Source organism: Lampetra planeri, chromosome 38 (genome assembly GCF_965212315.1).
Source record: "Lampetra planeri chromosome 38, kcLamPlan1.2.h2, whole genome shotgun sequence".
NCBI lineage: Eukaryota > Metazoa > Chordata > Hyperoartia > Petromyzontiformes > Petromyzontidae > Lampetra > Lampetra planeri.
In genome coordinates this window covers 9,188,756-9,204,746 of record NC_136144.1, presented here as the reverse complement: position 1 = coordinate 9,204,746, position 15,991 = coordinate 9,188,756, and the positions used below count along the sequence as shown (strand labels likewise).

Genomic DNA, 15,991 nt, shown 5'->3' with positions numbered 1-15,991 from the left:
ATTTTTTATTTTTATTTTATCTTACTTTTATTAATTTAAATTTAAATTTTTTTACCGCCATAATTAGCTTAGATTGGTTTATCCAGGTGTTTCTCCAGATTGATTTATCCAGGTGTTCATCCAGATTGGTTTATCTAGGTGAGAACTCATGAGAACAGGAGATTCTCAGGAGTTTCATTTGCAAGAGAGGTCAAAACTGAGTAAAAACATCTTTTAAACAAATGAAAAGTACCGTACAAGAAAAATCAAACAGAATTGGAGCAGAACAACTGCGTTTCATGAGAATTCAAATATGCCGCTCAATTGAAACATATTTATGATTATCAATATTAAATCAAATAACATTTTCTCTCGTAGATATAGGTTTCTGCAGCCGAATTTCTTTGAAAACATCAAAAGTAAAAATTATTTAGAAGCAAAACTAATAATGGTAGATGATGATTATTACGATGACGATATAGTTACCTAATCTGTTCAATGATTAGCGGCTGTTAAAAGTGCATCGAACCATTGACCGTCGCAATACGCGCAAACGTGCACATGATAATAGATTATTTATGCCTCTGAACAAATGATATGCAACTACTATCCATAGTTCACTGATGTCGATCTCCTGGCACGGCTGTTGAATCACCCTGCTGCTGCTGCTCTATTTAAGACCGGGAGCAAGAGCAGAGCCTCACCATTCTGGAAAATCGCCCGATGACGCTGGATGCAATTACCAGCGAAACGTCGTACTCAAGTTTGAAATGATGTTGATTCACTCTTCAACACACCGGTGGGCTAAAGTAGTGAACTATTTGTCCTTTGTCAACGTGACGCATTTTTTACTGTTTGCCCGTGTCGGGTGGTGGAGGGTTACGACACATTTATAAATAACGCGATCTAACCCAAAAACCTTTATTATGAATGTACAAGCGGTTTAAATGGGCGTGGCACAGGCGAAGAGGGCAATTGGGTACAGGCTGCCGCGTTGCAAGCGACAGCGCACCTAGAACACAACGTGAAACAAATGCCTTGGGAACATGAAACACACTGAGAATTAACAACATTGATTGAAAACTAATCTTCGATTGAAAACTTATTTGTTGTCCTTCCCCCTCTCCCTGCCCGCACCTCTAATTAGCACGCTTTGCTACGTACGGTGTGAAAGAAGTTCAACATACATCAACCACGAAACAACTGCCTTACTAACACAAATCACACCGATACATGCCGCCAAACAAATGCCTTACGAACAAAGCAAAAAAACATACAAACAAACAACACGAAATCTCACCGATACACGGACATGAAGCGAATGCCTCACTAACGTGACTGCATTTCGCTGCGGCGACTTTGTTGCGCACGAAGCACACAGTGGACGCATCGAATGTCAAACTCCCAATTTCAATTTGACTTTTGTCCAACTACGGCACTGTCGTGCGACTTCCAGGAGCTCAGACTCCCAATCCTGGACATTCGGGCAAAAGCATTGCTGTGACACGACCGGATTACGTTTCAGAATCAGAATATTTATTTCTAGATTTGAAGCTTTCGTGACTGCAAGGATTCATATTCTTAGGTTTTTTCGGTAAAGTCACGTAGGTAAAAAATTAAAATTAAAATTAAAATTTAAAAAAAATCACGACGTTTCGGAGGCAACACAAGCTTCCGTCTTCAGGTGGAATATTTATCTATACTAGAGGAATCCGATGAGCTATGAAGCTATTTTTCTTTACATATGTCTCGGAGTTTGATGGGTGCTGTTCGTGTTTTAATGGCCCCCCTCTGTATATTCACTTCCTTTCCTTGACTCTTACCACCACCCTCGCCCAATGCCAACCACTCCACTGATATTCCATCGACCTTAGTTATCTCGGGTCTGGCTTGTAAATGTGATATCGGAATCGTAAAATCTGTATTAAATATAAAACGACACGACTTTAATTTCGGCACTGTAACTGTACGCATCGCGTTGCTCTGGTTATTTATCACAGTGCCACAATATTGTATTCCAATCATTGTAAAGTAGTACAATGTATTTTAGACGGAGATGGAGCGGAATTACATTTGTTCACGTGCAGTTGCTGGGGTGGATTGGCAACACCGCAGGATTGCGAGAGGCGGTTTTTGGGAGGCCTTAATCCAGCAGGGGATCGAACATGGCTACTGCTGTTGCTGATGATATATTTTTTTCCGGACACCTTAACATCTGTGTCCGTGGGCTGGAGGCCCCAAAATCCCAAACCTTAATCGGGCCCTCGATTGTGGCTGCTTGTGGCGTGCATGGCCACAGCACGACTTTGTTATAAATAGGACATCAAGGAGCAAACTTGTCAGAGTGGGTTAAGCCTCCATCCGGTTTGACGAAACTGCCTAATGAAGTGTGGCCTACCCCTGCTTGGGTGGCCATCTGGAACGTGGAAGAGAGAGGGTGGCGGTTGGTTGGGGAGGAAGGCGGGGATGGGGGCGACTTTGATTTTGAAGGGGCTCTTCGTGGGCCAGACAACTCCGGCGCAAATGTCGATGGTGGCCACAAGGTGTCGCTACACCTCCGTTGACGAGGCGCTTGATTTGGAGCAACATTTTTTTTTTCAACAAATGTAACGGTAGTTTGCAGCCTTGAGCCGTTTGCCAAAAATAATAAAAACAATTCTGCTTATCGGTAACACCCAGGGTGGCAGATGCTGACAACGATTTTTCTTAAATCATTGTATCTCTACATTACACATTTGTCGGATAGCAAAGTCATGGTGGTAGCTCTTATTGAGACAAAGGTTGTTAAAAAAGGGGCACATTTCAAGCGAGGATATACTGGGTAAACATGAAATAGTTGGCACCCGTTGGGCCAACGCTGCATGTTGACCGCGTAGTTTCCGAAAAGAATAAACGCGCTTTGAAACGTTTACAAAATATTAAAGTATAAATGTGTGCCTATAAAACAGATATGCAGGTAAGCCGCGCTTTCTGCAAAAGTCGTGTTTGTCACCTCACGTGGTACCAACCAACCCACCCTCATATCATTTATGGAAAATTGTCCCGACGTTCTGACACGGCCATCGTGTACCACCCAAGAGAGCGAGCAACCGAGATGACCTGTTATATGGCTTAAAGCACAGAATCTCAGTCGCGCTGGCTAATTGCTCTGACACGGCCATCGTGAGCTCCCTGACTGCTGCCCGGTTACCGTGGGTTAAACCTATAGCACCTATACCAGCGATGTGACAGCACCCTGAGGAATCACTCTCTAAGCGATGAGATGAATTCCTCGTGATTCGGGGCTTGCGATAGCGATGAAAGCATTTGATGTATTCCTTGTCATTTCATTCGTATTGTTGATCATTTATCCAGCCTTGATTTTATACAATTCGTTTTTTTATTTGTGACGCTATTGCCTAATTGGCAGTGGTTTATGTATGCATGTTGAACTTCTTTTGCACCGTGCGTAGACCAACCGTGCTGATCGGAGATGCGGGCGGAAGGACAACAAAACCAAACACAAAAAGCTGCTCGGACGAGATGAGTTTTTAGTTCAGAAAATTCGTTTACAATTTTGACTGACTGCCCTCTGCTGCCCAAAACGTGGTCCCGTAGCAGCCTACAGCACCCGTTTTTATGCAGAGTAGTCGCTATACGTCCAAATTACGAATACAACTCGGTTTAACTCAATGAATCAATGCACAGTTATAGTAATAGGTTTTTACCCTTTCAACTGGTACAAAAACTGACACCTTTATACAAGGGTAAAAACCTATTACTATATTTTGCCACTGGTAAAGGAGATGTCTCATAAAATGCACAGTTACACAACACATCATGAGCTGCCCGCGGGGAGACGGACAACCGCTCTCGTGGCAAGAACCCACCGGACTTGGCATGGTATGCAAGCATATTCATTCAGACGCTGTCTTTCCGACAGCCCTGTTCTTCGCCGGAGGACGGCTGCTTGCGTTGTGGCCGAAACGTCGTGAGAATTATTTTATTATGTTTTATTTTTATTACTTTATTATTTCCCTTCTACGTGACTTTACCGAAAGAACCAAGAAGATGAATCCCTGCAGTCACGAAAGCTTTAAATCTAAAAATATATTGAACTTCTTTCGTACTGTACGTCGCCAAATCGTGGCAATCGGAGGTGCGGGGTAGTTGCCAAACCCCCGTGCTCTGACATGGTGCCAATTCCTCATCTTTTGTACGGCTTTGTGTGTAGAGAGAGAGAGAGAAGTGATTTTGCCATCCAATTGCTTTCTGTGAGAGTTGGTCAATTGCAGACACACCTCTCGCGTTATGTGTCTCGTGCAGCGCGCGATGTTACGCGCTCCGCCGCGGTTTGTTGTTGGCAAAGGGGGAAGAGTCGTGGATTCTTTGCTCGTGCGTTCGACGTTTCGCATCTTCCGCGCTTGGCGCCGACCCGGTTAATTCACTCTGCCCATTGCTTCCGTGGAAGGTGGAAGCCAGGCAGTGTGGCCGTGGGCTCGCTGATGATGAGCGTTTAGGTGGAAGTGCCGGGCAAAAACCAAGAACTGGTCCATGCCATTTCGATGCTGAAATTTAATTTTCACCCAAAATAGCTGTGGGGACACGGCCATTGTGAGTCTTTTGAGCCGCCTAGGCAATGCCTGTGGGCGCTGGGGGTGACGGGCAGCGGTGGTGTAGCAGTGAACCCGGCGACCCGAGTTCGATTCCCGCTCACGGCCAACACCAGCGACGATTATCTGAACCGGTCCTGGGCCTCCAGCTAAGTTTATTCAGCCTCGAATGTGTACTTGCCATGGTGTGGAAACTTCGCCACTGGGGAGACGAAGGCGGACGGGCGTGGTGCTGGCCACCCACACCCTCGTGTGCCGTGCCGGCGTTCTTCGCTGCTTGCCAACAGCACTTGCCCCTACAGTCTGTTAAGGCTACACGGGGACCTTCCACGACGTTGTTTTACCCGCCTGTGTCTCACCCCCCCAATCTCTGACCCTCCCCCCCCACCCCATCCCCTCCACCCGCACCACGTGGCTGAGCAGGGAGTAGAAGGATGATGCTGCCCTGGTCTGCGAAGGACTGCGGGCCGCTGTCCATCCCCCTGCTGCTGAGCCTGCTGGTGCTGGCCGGGGCTCCCACGGCCAGAGGCTCCAGCCACCACAGAGGCCCTGGTGAGGGGGGGGGGGCGGTGTGAGGTGGGGAGTGGGGTGGTGTGAGGGGGGGGGTGTGAGGGGGGGAGTGGGGTGGTGTGAGGGGGGGGGGGTGTGAGGGGGGGGGTGTGAGGGGGGGGGGTGTGAGGGGGGGGTGTGAGGGGGGGGGTGGGGTGGTGTGAGGGAGGGAGTGTGAGGGGGGGGGTGTGAGGGGGGGGGTGTGAGGGGGGGGGGGGTGTGAGGGGGGGGGGGAGTGGGGTGGTGTGAGGGAGGGGAGTGTGAGGGGGGGTGTGAGGGGGGGGGTGTGAGGGGGGGGGGGTGGGAGGGGGGGGGGGGAGTGGGGTGGTGTGAGGGGGGGGGAGTGCGGTGGTGATGGGGGGGGGAGTGAGGTGGTGTGAGTGGGGGGGGAGAGTGCAGTGGTGTGAGGGGGGGGGGGAGTGCGGTGGTGTGAGGGGGGGGTGCGGTGGTGAGGGGGGGGGGGTGGTGGGGGGGGAGTGGGGTGGTGTGAGGGGGGGGGAGAGTGCAGTGGTGTGAGGGGGGGGGGGAGTGCGGTGGTGTGAGGGGGGGGTGCGGTGGTGAGGGGGGGGGGGTGGTGGGGGGGAGTGGGGTGGTGTGAGGGGGGGGGAGAGTGCGGTGGTGAGGGGGCGGGTGGTGGGGGGGTAACGGTGCCAAACATCCGCTCCATCTGCTTCACGGGGGACGTTTAAGATCCGCTGATGTCTTTCGGAACGCGTAGCCCATTGCGTTGCGAATTTTACAAATTCTGAAAATTGCAATTGCACCCATCGCCTCCCTACTGTGGGACCACCTTCACCATGATAGCTCTCGCGTTATACTGGTAGGAACCTCTTGGTTACACCAGCACACAGGGGATTATTGTGTCCGTCCGTCGTGCAGGGAGGGGCTGAGTGGGAATGGAGGGGCTGGGTGGGGAGGGGAGGGTGGGAGGGGCTTGGTGGGGAGGGTGGGGCTGGGTGGGGGGTGGGAGGGGTGGGGCTGGGTGGGGAGGGGCTGATCACCCCGTGGTGCCCTTATAAAACTCAACGTTTAACCTACTCACGCCGGCTTGTGCCCGCCCTCACAGTCGGGCATATTTGCGGAATACACCACGCCGCCGTTGACCCTGGCCATTGACCGAGCAACCCAACGTTCCTACCAGCTCCCTCCGCAGGAATGTGTTGAAAATCGCTCGAATACCAGACGTACTAAACGTTTGTATTGTCATCGTTATTATTATTATCATCATCATCATCATCACAGCCTTCACAGGTGCAGTGGATTTTGGTGCCACCGTTTGTTCCAGTTTCTTGCTTTCTGCGAAACCCTGCAACTTTAGACAAGACAGCGAGCGTGATACCAAGCAGTCTGGTGGTGATGTCACGTGACCTGCCAGTCGACGACTGATCTAATTGTCTCAGTCGCGCCTTTTGCTGTCCAGAAATCACCTCAGCGCGCATTATCGCTCAAATCCTGACACTTGCACGGCTCACACTCGACCATCAAGATATGTGCCCCGAAACAGCGAGGGCGTTTAATTTGTTTAAAAGTTATCATTTTGAAATCCAGGATTGGTTTGGAAACCGGTGGAAGGGATCTGGAGATCTCCCGTCTCAATACCAAACTTTATATTTTAGCAGGTAAGGCCCACTGAGCCATTTAGCTCTTTTTTCAGAAGCGACCTGGTCACAAATGATAGCTCGACGAAGTGGCTTGTCATGTAGAAATGTATAGCAGCCAAATACTCTAAATGCATGTTTCTAAATGTGGAGGGAAACATCGGAGGACCCGGAGAACATGGACAGAGGTACGCAAACTCCAAATATACAACAGGCGTAAGGGTCGGGATCGAATCCACGACCTCCTGCATACCAGGCGAGGGAGTTTGCATCTCACAGACATCTTCAACAAAAGTTGTCAGTTGGATAACGTAAAAGTATTTTTTGCTAAGTATTTAAACAGATGTCCTTGTTCAAGTCTGATGATTAAAATGGAAGTCAATGAAAAAAAACCAAGTGGAGTTGAGCTCTATTGGCAGATTGACTGTGAAGATGCGTGGAACGATACGATGCCGGAAACCCACAACAACAGAGAAACTGGGCACAACGATTTACCGCGAGGTTTCTGCGAACGTAAACAAAAAAAATGTTTCCCGTTATTTTGAATAACATCGGCCACGTGAAAAGTATGGGGGGGTGGGGGGGTGGACCAACCGCTGAGCTTGCGAAAAAATAATTCTGCTCACGGAATAATGTTTGCTTGCAATTGACTGTGAGCAGCGGCGGTCTTAATTTGGAGCGATACGTCTCTCCGCTCGACGATTGCCGTAATGAGGACAACACAGCTCTATTACTCCTAATTAGCTCCTCCCGGTGACTGCGAGCGAGTTCACTTTTCCAGCCTCCGTTACAAATTGTGCCACCATTAACAAAGGCAAAGACGAAGGTCGCCCGTATAGCCTTGAACGGACTTTTGGGGCAAGTGCCGCTCGCGAGCGCCTGTGAAGGCACGGCGCGGGGCACGAGGAGGTGGGTTGGACAACGCCTCGCCCGGCCGCCTTTGTCTCCCTCGTGGCGATGTTAACCGCGCACCGCGCCAGGTACTCATTTGAGGCTGAGCCGACCTAGGGGAGGGCCCAGGACCGGTTCAGATAATCGTCACTGTACACACCACCAGCGTGGCGAAGTATGGTCAAACTTTCACCTACACGGACTGACCAGTGTGGTGAAGTATGGTCAAACCACCCCCGTGACTGGCACGGAATGGGGGGGGGGGGGTGACCTTCTCCCAGCGGTGGATTGACAAAGCACTGTCATTGATTATTGTTCCAGCAGAACCCCTCTTAACGACCACCCCTGTTAACGACTAATCACTTAACGACGGGCCTCCATAGAGCCCAATGTGTAGTGTATAGTGTAGTGTATAGTGTAGTGTATAGTATTGTAGTGTATAGTAGAATCCCGCTTAACGACCACCCCTGTTAACGACTAATCACTTAACGATGGGCCTCCATAAAGCCTAATTTGTAGTGTAGAGTAGTGTATAGTGTAGTGTATAGTGTAGTGTATAGTGTAGTGTAGTGCCTCCATATGTTGCACACACGAAATGAAGGACGTGTGCAGGTGCTCCAAATCGAGGGCAAACACATTTATTGTGTTCAATCTGCAAAATGTAACAGCGCGTGTGCCACACACAGCAATCCTCAACCGAGTCGCCATTAACCACGTGACTGGTTTACAAGTCCGTTTAATCAATAACCCTGCCAGCCACCCACAGGCCCAACTCAGTCATCGCACGCTGGTGTACACACGTGTATTGATGTACTGCGCAGCACGTAAGGACTTTCACAAAACCACACTTTACTCCCTTGCTACACGAGGAAATAATGAAAAGAGTGGTCCATTCCTAATGTGCCACACATAGAGCCCAATGTGTTCACTTACCCACCATTCCCCTGTTAACGATGGGCTGTTGTAGGTACGGTAAGAAATAATTAACGCATTGATTAACCATGTTTATTTTCATATTGTGTTCATAATGTTGTTAGTATCTTTATGGATTCATATCCATTGTTAAAATTTTATTAGTTTCGTTTTTTGGGTGAAAAGGGGTAACTTTCGATGCTATTGGAACGAATTAAGTCTTTAACGCGTATTTCCTAGACTCAACAATGCATGTTTTTTGGGTTAGATCGTGTAAATATATAAATGTGTCGTTAAACCCGCCACCACCCGACACAGCCAACTAGTAAGGGTTGTCACGTAAGCAGAACGTGGCCAATTCGTCACAAGTACAGCACACCGGTGTGTTGGAGAGCCAAGCCACAACATTTACAATCCGAGTACGACGAAATCACTTGACGACAAAATCATTTAACGACCGCTTTCGTGGAACCAAATCACCGCCGTTGAGAGGGCTTCTCCTGGATGATGATTATTATTGAATCACTGTTATTATTGTTTTTTTTACAGCAGTGGGATGACATTGGAAGGCAATCCAAGCAATTGTTTGACTTGTCCGTGTTCGTGAGTGACATCCCCGTCGACCGCACGTGGGGTTGTCTCCGAGTGCTCCAGTTTTTCCACCTTTACGAAAAAAAACAAATAAACATATTTATTAAGGCATTGGCCAAACATCTCAAGCACGACCCTCGTGAAAATGAGTCTTCAAACTGAGCGAGGATTATATTATTAACGTTATCTTTAGTAGATTAAAAAAAATAGTTTAAAGCGTGTTTCAAATTTTGGCCTTGAATTGCATCACAGCTGATCGTGGCAGGAGAGCTGGTTAGAGCTTTAGGAGGCCTTGATCCAGCGGTGGATTGACCATGGCCAATGAATTAACCAGCAGCAGGCTTTGCTCGTTTAATATCAGCTTTCGCTTCACACTCTGCTGGAGGTAAATGACTTGGTTTGTGTGTGTGTTGTTTTGTCTTAGCGATGTTCAGGAAACCAGCAAATCCAGAGGAAACCCATGCAGAACAGGGAGATTAAACTAAACATTTTTTTGTATTTTACCAGGCAAGGCCCACTGAGCTGTATAGGTTTTAACAGAAGCGAAGTGGCTTATCGCGTGGAAATGTCCAGCAGTCAAATACTCTAAACGCACGTTTATAAATGTGAAGGGAAAAACCGGAGGACCCGGAGGAAAAAAATCAACACGCCCACGGGGAGAACTTGCAAACTCCAGATATACAGCAGGCGTCAGGCTCGGGATAGAACCCACGACATCCTGTCCATCAGGCGGCATCTCGCCACCGTGTCGGCCCACAAACTCCATGCAGAAAGCTGCCCGAGTCGGGAGTCGAACCCAGGCCCTTTGCTTGCCGTGAGGCACCAAGTGTTACCACCCTTTCACCCACACCCAAATTTGCCTTGAAGTGTCACATTATGATGTTTGGCAATCGTTGAAATGTTGCTTAATTTATGTATAGATTTGGTCCACTCCATCTTCATGGCTCATTGATGTTGGGGCCTATATTTGGATTACCTTTGGCTAAGAGTGAATTGAGAGCCTAAGTCTAATCTAAATAACTAATTACCCCCCCCCCCATTCCATATTCCTCCACACAAATCTCTTTTGTCTACACATCCCATCAACCACACAGGCATCTGGGAGTGCATCTTTGTCGGTGACATTGATTCAACGCGAACAACACTCGGCACCGGCTTCGACGATCAGAGTCCTTATCAGCAGTCAGACCTACGTCAACCAATGCTGGTCGACTGCCCGGTGTTTTTATAGGCAAGGAACCCCCTCTGTTAGCTCTGGGTTTTAGTTCGACAGCAAAACTGGGTGATACAATGACACAAAGTAATCACCAGCGTCGCTCTGTTGAGAACATTAAAGTATAAACACAACATGAACCAGCACTGGTGTAGCATGGGACCTTGTTTTTGCCGGTATCAAAGTGTGAAAAACAAGGATGGGGTTTTACCCTCGCTGGCAATTAAAAAGGGAGGTATATATATGGAAACACCGCCACTTTTTTCAAATGTTCTTGCTGTGGATTTCACACCTGATGACGATTGCTTGTGTTGCAGTCGAAACGTCGTGAGAATTTTTATTGTTTAATATTTGTATTATTTTATTATTTTCCTTCCACGTGACTTTACCGAAGGAACCAAGAATATGAATCTCTGCAGTCACGAAAGCTTTAAATCTAAATTTAAAACGGGAGGTGTTAAGATGTTCCAACGGTTGTGGTTATTTAGCTGCTTTGGTTTTGCTTTTTGGGCTCCTGTACGGCGCACTGGTCATTTCGGATGGAGGCACGGCCGGCAGATGACCGCTACGCGGTGATGAAACGACACGGGGAAGGGTAAAGCAAAATGAGGTTTCTTGTGTCAGAGGGAGCCCTTCGCAGCCAGCGCGTCCATTGTGCGTTCCGTTCGCTAGGTGGCGGTACCCATCCACCGTGAACTATGGGACAAGCAATGCGCCTTGAGCTATCATCATTATTCAATTTAACACGGAGTAGTAGGCTTTCGCGAGAAATGTTATTCATCAAGGCCGTAATTATAATATATATTGGGGGGGACACATCCCCACCCAATATTCAAATATGCTCAAAATGCCCCCCCCCCCCAATATCTTGCTATAGAAAAAATAATTGCTATGCTATGTAAATAAAAACAATTTGCTAAACTTTGGCCACAATATCTGCACTTGTTTTCATATAAATCAAGGCATAGATTCCTGTTTATATGATTGTGGTTATGGTTGTACTTTATTAATCCCTATTCTCTGCCATTACATACAATGAAACAAGAAATGGTAAAAAAAAGTAAAAACAGAGCAATGTAATACAATATACGATTAGACATTATTGTAAAAAAAAAGTCCATCCCATGTGTGAGTGCATTTTTTTATATTTTAGGCAGGAAAGTAGTTTTCAAATTTAGATATTTTTTCTGGGTTGGGACCCCCAGGCACCCTGGACGATTTGGTCCCCCCCAATGTTGACTCCATGGCTACGGCTTTGTTATTCATAATTAAGTTTTTTTTATGGGTTAGATCGCTTAAATATAAATGTGTCGTTAACCCACCACCACCCGACACAGCTAACTAGTTAGGTTTGTCACGTAAACAAAACGTGCCAATTAATTTCTACTTCAGCACACTGGTGTGTTGAAGAGTGAACTCACAACGTTTCTGACAAATCGCCGGTGAAGCTGGTTTTGTAATCACCAGCGAAACGTCGTACTTAAATTAAAACTGTTGTGGGTTTCCTCTCCAATGCACCGGTGTGCTGAAGTGTCATCATTCAGGCCGGAGGATCTCGTCTCATTTTGTGTTTCCCAAACCTGTAAACCCCTTATCAGTGCCTACCTTATGACAGACCTATTCAGACCTTATTGGTCACCCCGTGCCCTTATAAATCTCAAAGTTCACCCTACAAAGGAAGAAACACAAACAAATAGACACAAATAATAATTTGCCCATACTGAAACGGTTGTATGCCGTATGGACCTAAAAACCCCCAACTTCCTTGCACAAAAATACGGGTAAACCGTGTGGGTTGACAGGTAATGTGGTTTCCCCATCACCCCAAATGGAGACATCAATATTCTGCTTCATTGTGATGTCCCTATTCGAACCTCGCACCGATCCAATGTGTGTGCGCGTGTCCACGCGCCCAGCACATTGGGGTGGTTAAATACTCGCCCCTCTGGTGTTGATGCTTCCATTGCATTCGTGCATATGGCAGCAGTGATGGTGCCCATGTCGAGGTCTGCTGCTGGTCACGACGAGAGGGCTTCAGGAGAGAGAGAGAGGGAGAGAGCTCGTGTCGTGTTTATGTTAAGAGCAGGCTACAGGGGTGTGCTACTAGGTTGGCGATAGTAAAGAATACTTGTGCATATAAAGCTTTCGTGACTGCAGGGATTCATCTTCTTGGTTCTTTCGGTAAAGTCACGTAGAAGGGAAGTAATGAAATAATAAAAATAAAACATAATAAAATAATAAGTAAAGTCACGTAGAAGGGAACTAATAAAATAATAAAAATAAAACATAATAAAATAATTATTATGTTTTATTTTCTACGTGACTTTACCGAAAGAACCAAGAAGATGAATACTTGTGCACTTGTTGACAGCGGTAACCACTCGTTTTACTTTTCGTCGCCAGCGATAAAAACATATGACGCTTGATGTTGTGGAGTTACTGACCTTTTTGTCGGCTCGGTCATGGTTGAGAGTGAGAATTGTCAATACAAACTGGATATACGAAATATTCTTAGCGGCTGAAGCACGCTGTTCAGCCGCACCGAACCTCACAATAATAATATCCAGGGCCTACCTGGCTTCTCCCACCCTCAACCAGTATATATACAAGGACTGTTTTCTTGGAATTTTTCTTACTTGATACAGCTATCGTGCTGTGACGGTTCCACCTGAAGACGGAAGCTTGTGTTGCCTCCGAAACGTCGTTATTTTTATGTTATTTTAATTTTACTTTTATTAATTTAAATTTAATTTTTTACCTACGTGACTTTACCGAAAAAAAACTAAGAATATGAATCCTTGCAGTCACAAAAGCTTCAAATCTAGAATGGATATACGAACACCTTTTGTAAGCGCAGCTCTCTAATATAAGCTACACGGGCTTACGTTACACTGGTGTGGTGGTGGTGGGGGGAGAGTAACACCTGATTCAAGTACATTTGGGACATTGGAGCCTTCTACGTATACGTTCAGCTTTGGCGAATATCACAAGCTACAGCGTTGCGTAGTCTGTCCATATTCTTATCCAGTGCAAAGTATTCGTTGTTGTTGTTGCTCCAATCAGCGTAGGCGTGCCACTCGGCTCCTGTTGACAGCCAGTGATGGAAAGTCCACATTCCTATGACGCAGGATGGCTCTGACGACGTAAGAGGTTGGTGCCAGAGAGACGTGGCCACTACGTGAGCATGCTCGCACAAGACAGAGCGCAAAGTGAAAACAAATGACGAGATGTGCAGGCGATCTGTCCACGGATCGTGATGATGATGATGATGACAGGTGGGTGGGTATGTCAGACAGGAATACGTAACATAGAGACAACTCCTTGTTACAGCACCACCACCACCACCACCACCACCGACAACAACACCAAGTCCTAGGGGACACCCAGGGTAGCCAGGACAGCACCAAATGACTTCCAGGGCAGCCACAGCTACACACGAGGCCCGAGGTGGAGATGAGAGGCGGTGATTGTTGAGGGGGGGGGGGGGCAAGGGGGGACAGGCAAGGGTCAGGAGGTTACGCGGGGCGCAGGGCGTCTACAGACTGCGTGATCTGGGCACTGTGTGTGGACATCTGCCCAGGTGGCACACTGCTGATCCAGTGATGGCTCGCGACTGGAAGGGTTGTGAGTGAAAATCCCCGTAGATAAAATGAGGACCGCTTCGTGGAACTTGAGCTGTGCATGTTGGTATTATAATAATAATACTCGTAATCTTTGCACTTACAAGACACTTAAATGCCTCGGCATCTCACAGTGCCCTTGCATCATATACATCGCCACCATTCACAGGGCAGGCTGCTTGTCTCCGTGCAGTGCAAGTGACTCGGCGCTGACACGAAGTTCGTTTTTGGGGCGGCCAGTTTGACAATTAAGGGGCAATGATCACGACGTCTCAAGCCTTGCCACGCAACCGTGGAGTTGACACTCGCCGGCTCGGTCAGTGCCGTTTTCGAGAGCAAAACCTCCTCCCCCCCTATTTTTAACTTCTTTGTATCTCGAGAAGCGTGGCTCGTTTTTTTTACCCCATTGGAACCTCATTTGCCAGTAAAAAAATATGATAATTGGTTTTTTACCCTTCTATCTGGCGTCATCTGGTCCAACCCATGTGAGACTAGGCTCTAAGGAAAGTTGTCTCGGGTGTGGACCAATCAACTTCAAGGACAGTGCATATATTTTCAGAGTTATGTTTTTTGTTTGCATTATGGCTGCAGGTATTGTGGTCTATGCAAACATGACTCCTTGTAAAAAAGGTGTAAGTTTTAGATTTGAAGCTTTCGTGACTGCAAGGATTCATATTCTTGGGTTTTTTCGGTAAAGTCACGTAGGTAAAAAATTAATAAAAATAAAATTAAATTAAAATAAAATAAACATCACGACGTTTCGGAGGCAACACAGACAGTAGACGGAAACTTGTGTTGCCTCTGAAACGTCGCGATTTTTATTTAATTTTTTATTTAATTTTACTTTTATTAATTTTTTACCTACGTGACTTTACCGAAAAAACCCAAGAATAGGTGTCAGTTTTGTTGCCAGATAGAAGGGTAAAAAAACAATTATTGTTTTTTTTTGTTTTGTCCGTGTCGGCCCGGCGCTGCTGCGAGGGCCGTGCCCCTTGGCGTTGCCGCTTCACGAAGGCGCACGTTGTCGTACACGGCAAAGCCCGCAGCAGTGGCCCTGTGGCCGTAAGGTGGCCCGATGCTCGCGGCCCCGCCGCCCGGCAGTAAATGTCGCACTTGTAAGGAGCGATCGGACGCTGGGCTTGGGAATCGCCGAAAATGCCCCGGTGAAATGATCGCTCGTGGCCGACCAAAAACCTCGCGCGATTATTCTGTTCACGTCGCAACCCAGATGTCTCTCTATCCGTTTGGCATTTGCCGTGGCCTGCTGTCGGTATGTATGTGCCGTGTTGAACTTCTTTCGCACCGTACGTAGCCGACCGTGCTAATCGTAGGTGTGGGGGCCAAGGACGAACTAAACAACAAAAAAATGCAGCATTGTGAAGTTGTAATTGCTGGTCATTGTTCAACAATGTAATTCATATATACTATGTAGATAAAAAAACACGATGTTGCTTTGCTTTCTTCAATTGTATCGCTGATGTTGCGATTCCGCGTCATCTTCTTGAAATGAAGAAGGCGGTCTTGGAGTTAACGTGATTGAAGATTTGGAACTCTCGCAGTAAGCAGTGCATCACTGAGTCTGAGAATGAACCGGGCATAACACGCTAAGGTTATTTTTTTTAAAAAGTCGCTTTATTTCCGACGCCGGAGCACGCAGTACTGTAACATGCCGCGTTCCTCGCACTTTGAATCAAGTCAAGTAAATTTTGTTTAACCACGTGGGAACTCAAGGGACCCAGGGTAGAGTCTTCATCTGCGAGAGCGACCAGGGGCATTGGGGTTGCAGGTAGGGGGCGCTGATTGATATACATATATTTAATTTAAATCCCAATTGAGTCATTTGTGGTGTAATTTTTTTTTCAATTTGGCAAATTTGGACCTTCACGCTGGCACAAAATTGACCCCACTTTTGCCAATGACGTCAGGACATCTTTAACGTCTGCTAGGAAGCAGACGGTGTGCGTTTTTTTGTGCCTTTAATCATGGCTTGGCTTCGCGAACGAAGATCTAGGAAGGACATCCACGTCTTCTGCAGGCACGCTGGTG

The 15,991-nt window shown here is 47.2% G+C and overlaps 1 protein-coding gene across 1 annotated transcript in view; it reads left to right on the top strand.

The window, feature by feature from the left end:
- The first annotated feature begins 5,000 nt into the window (after positions 1-5,000).
- The window catches only part of LOC144731269 (chemokine-like protein TAFA-2), a 32,860-nt gene continuing 21,869 nt past the window's right edge, over positions 5,001-15,991 (top strand). The window contains exon 1 of the mRNA XM_078612312.1: positions 5,001-5,123. Coding sequence (XP_078468438.1) covers positions 5,006-5,123 — 118 coding nt within the window. The 5' untranslated portion in view covers positions 5,001-5,005. The remainder of the gene's footprint in view (positions 5,124-15,991) is intronic.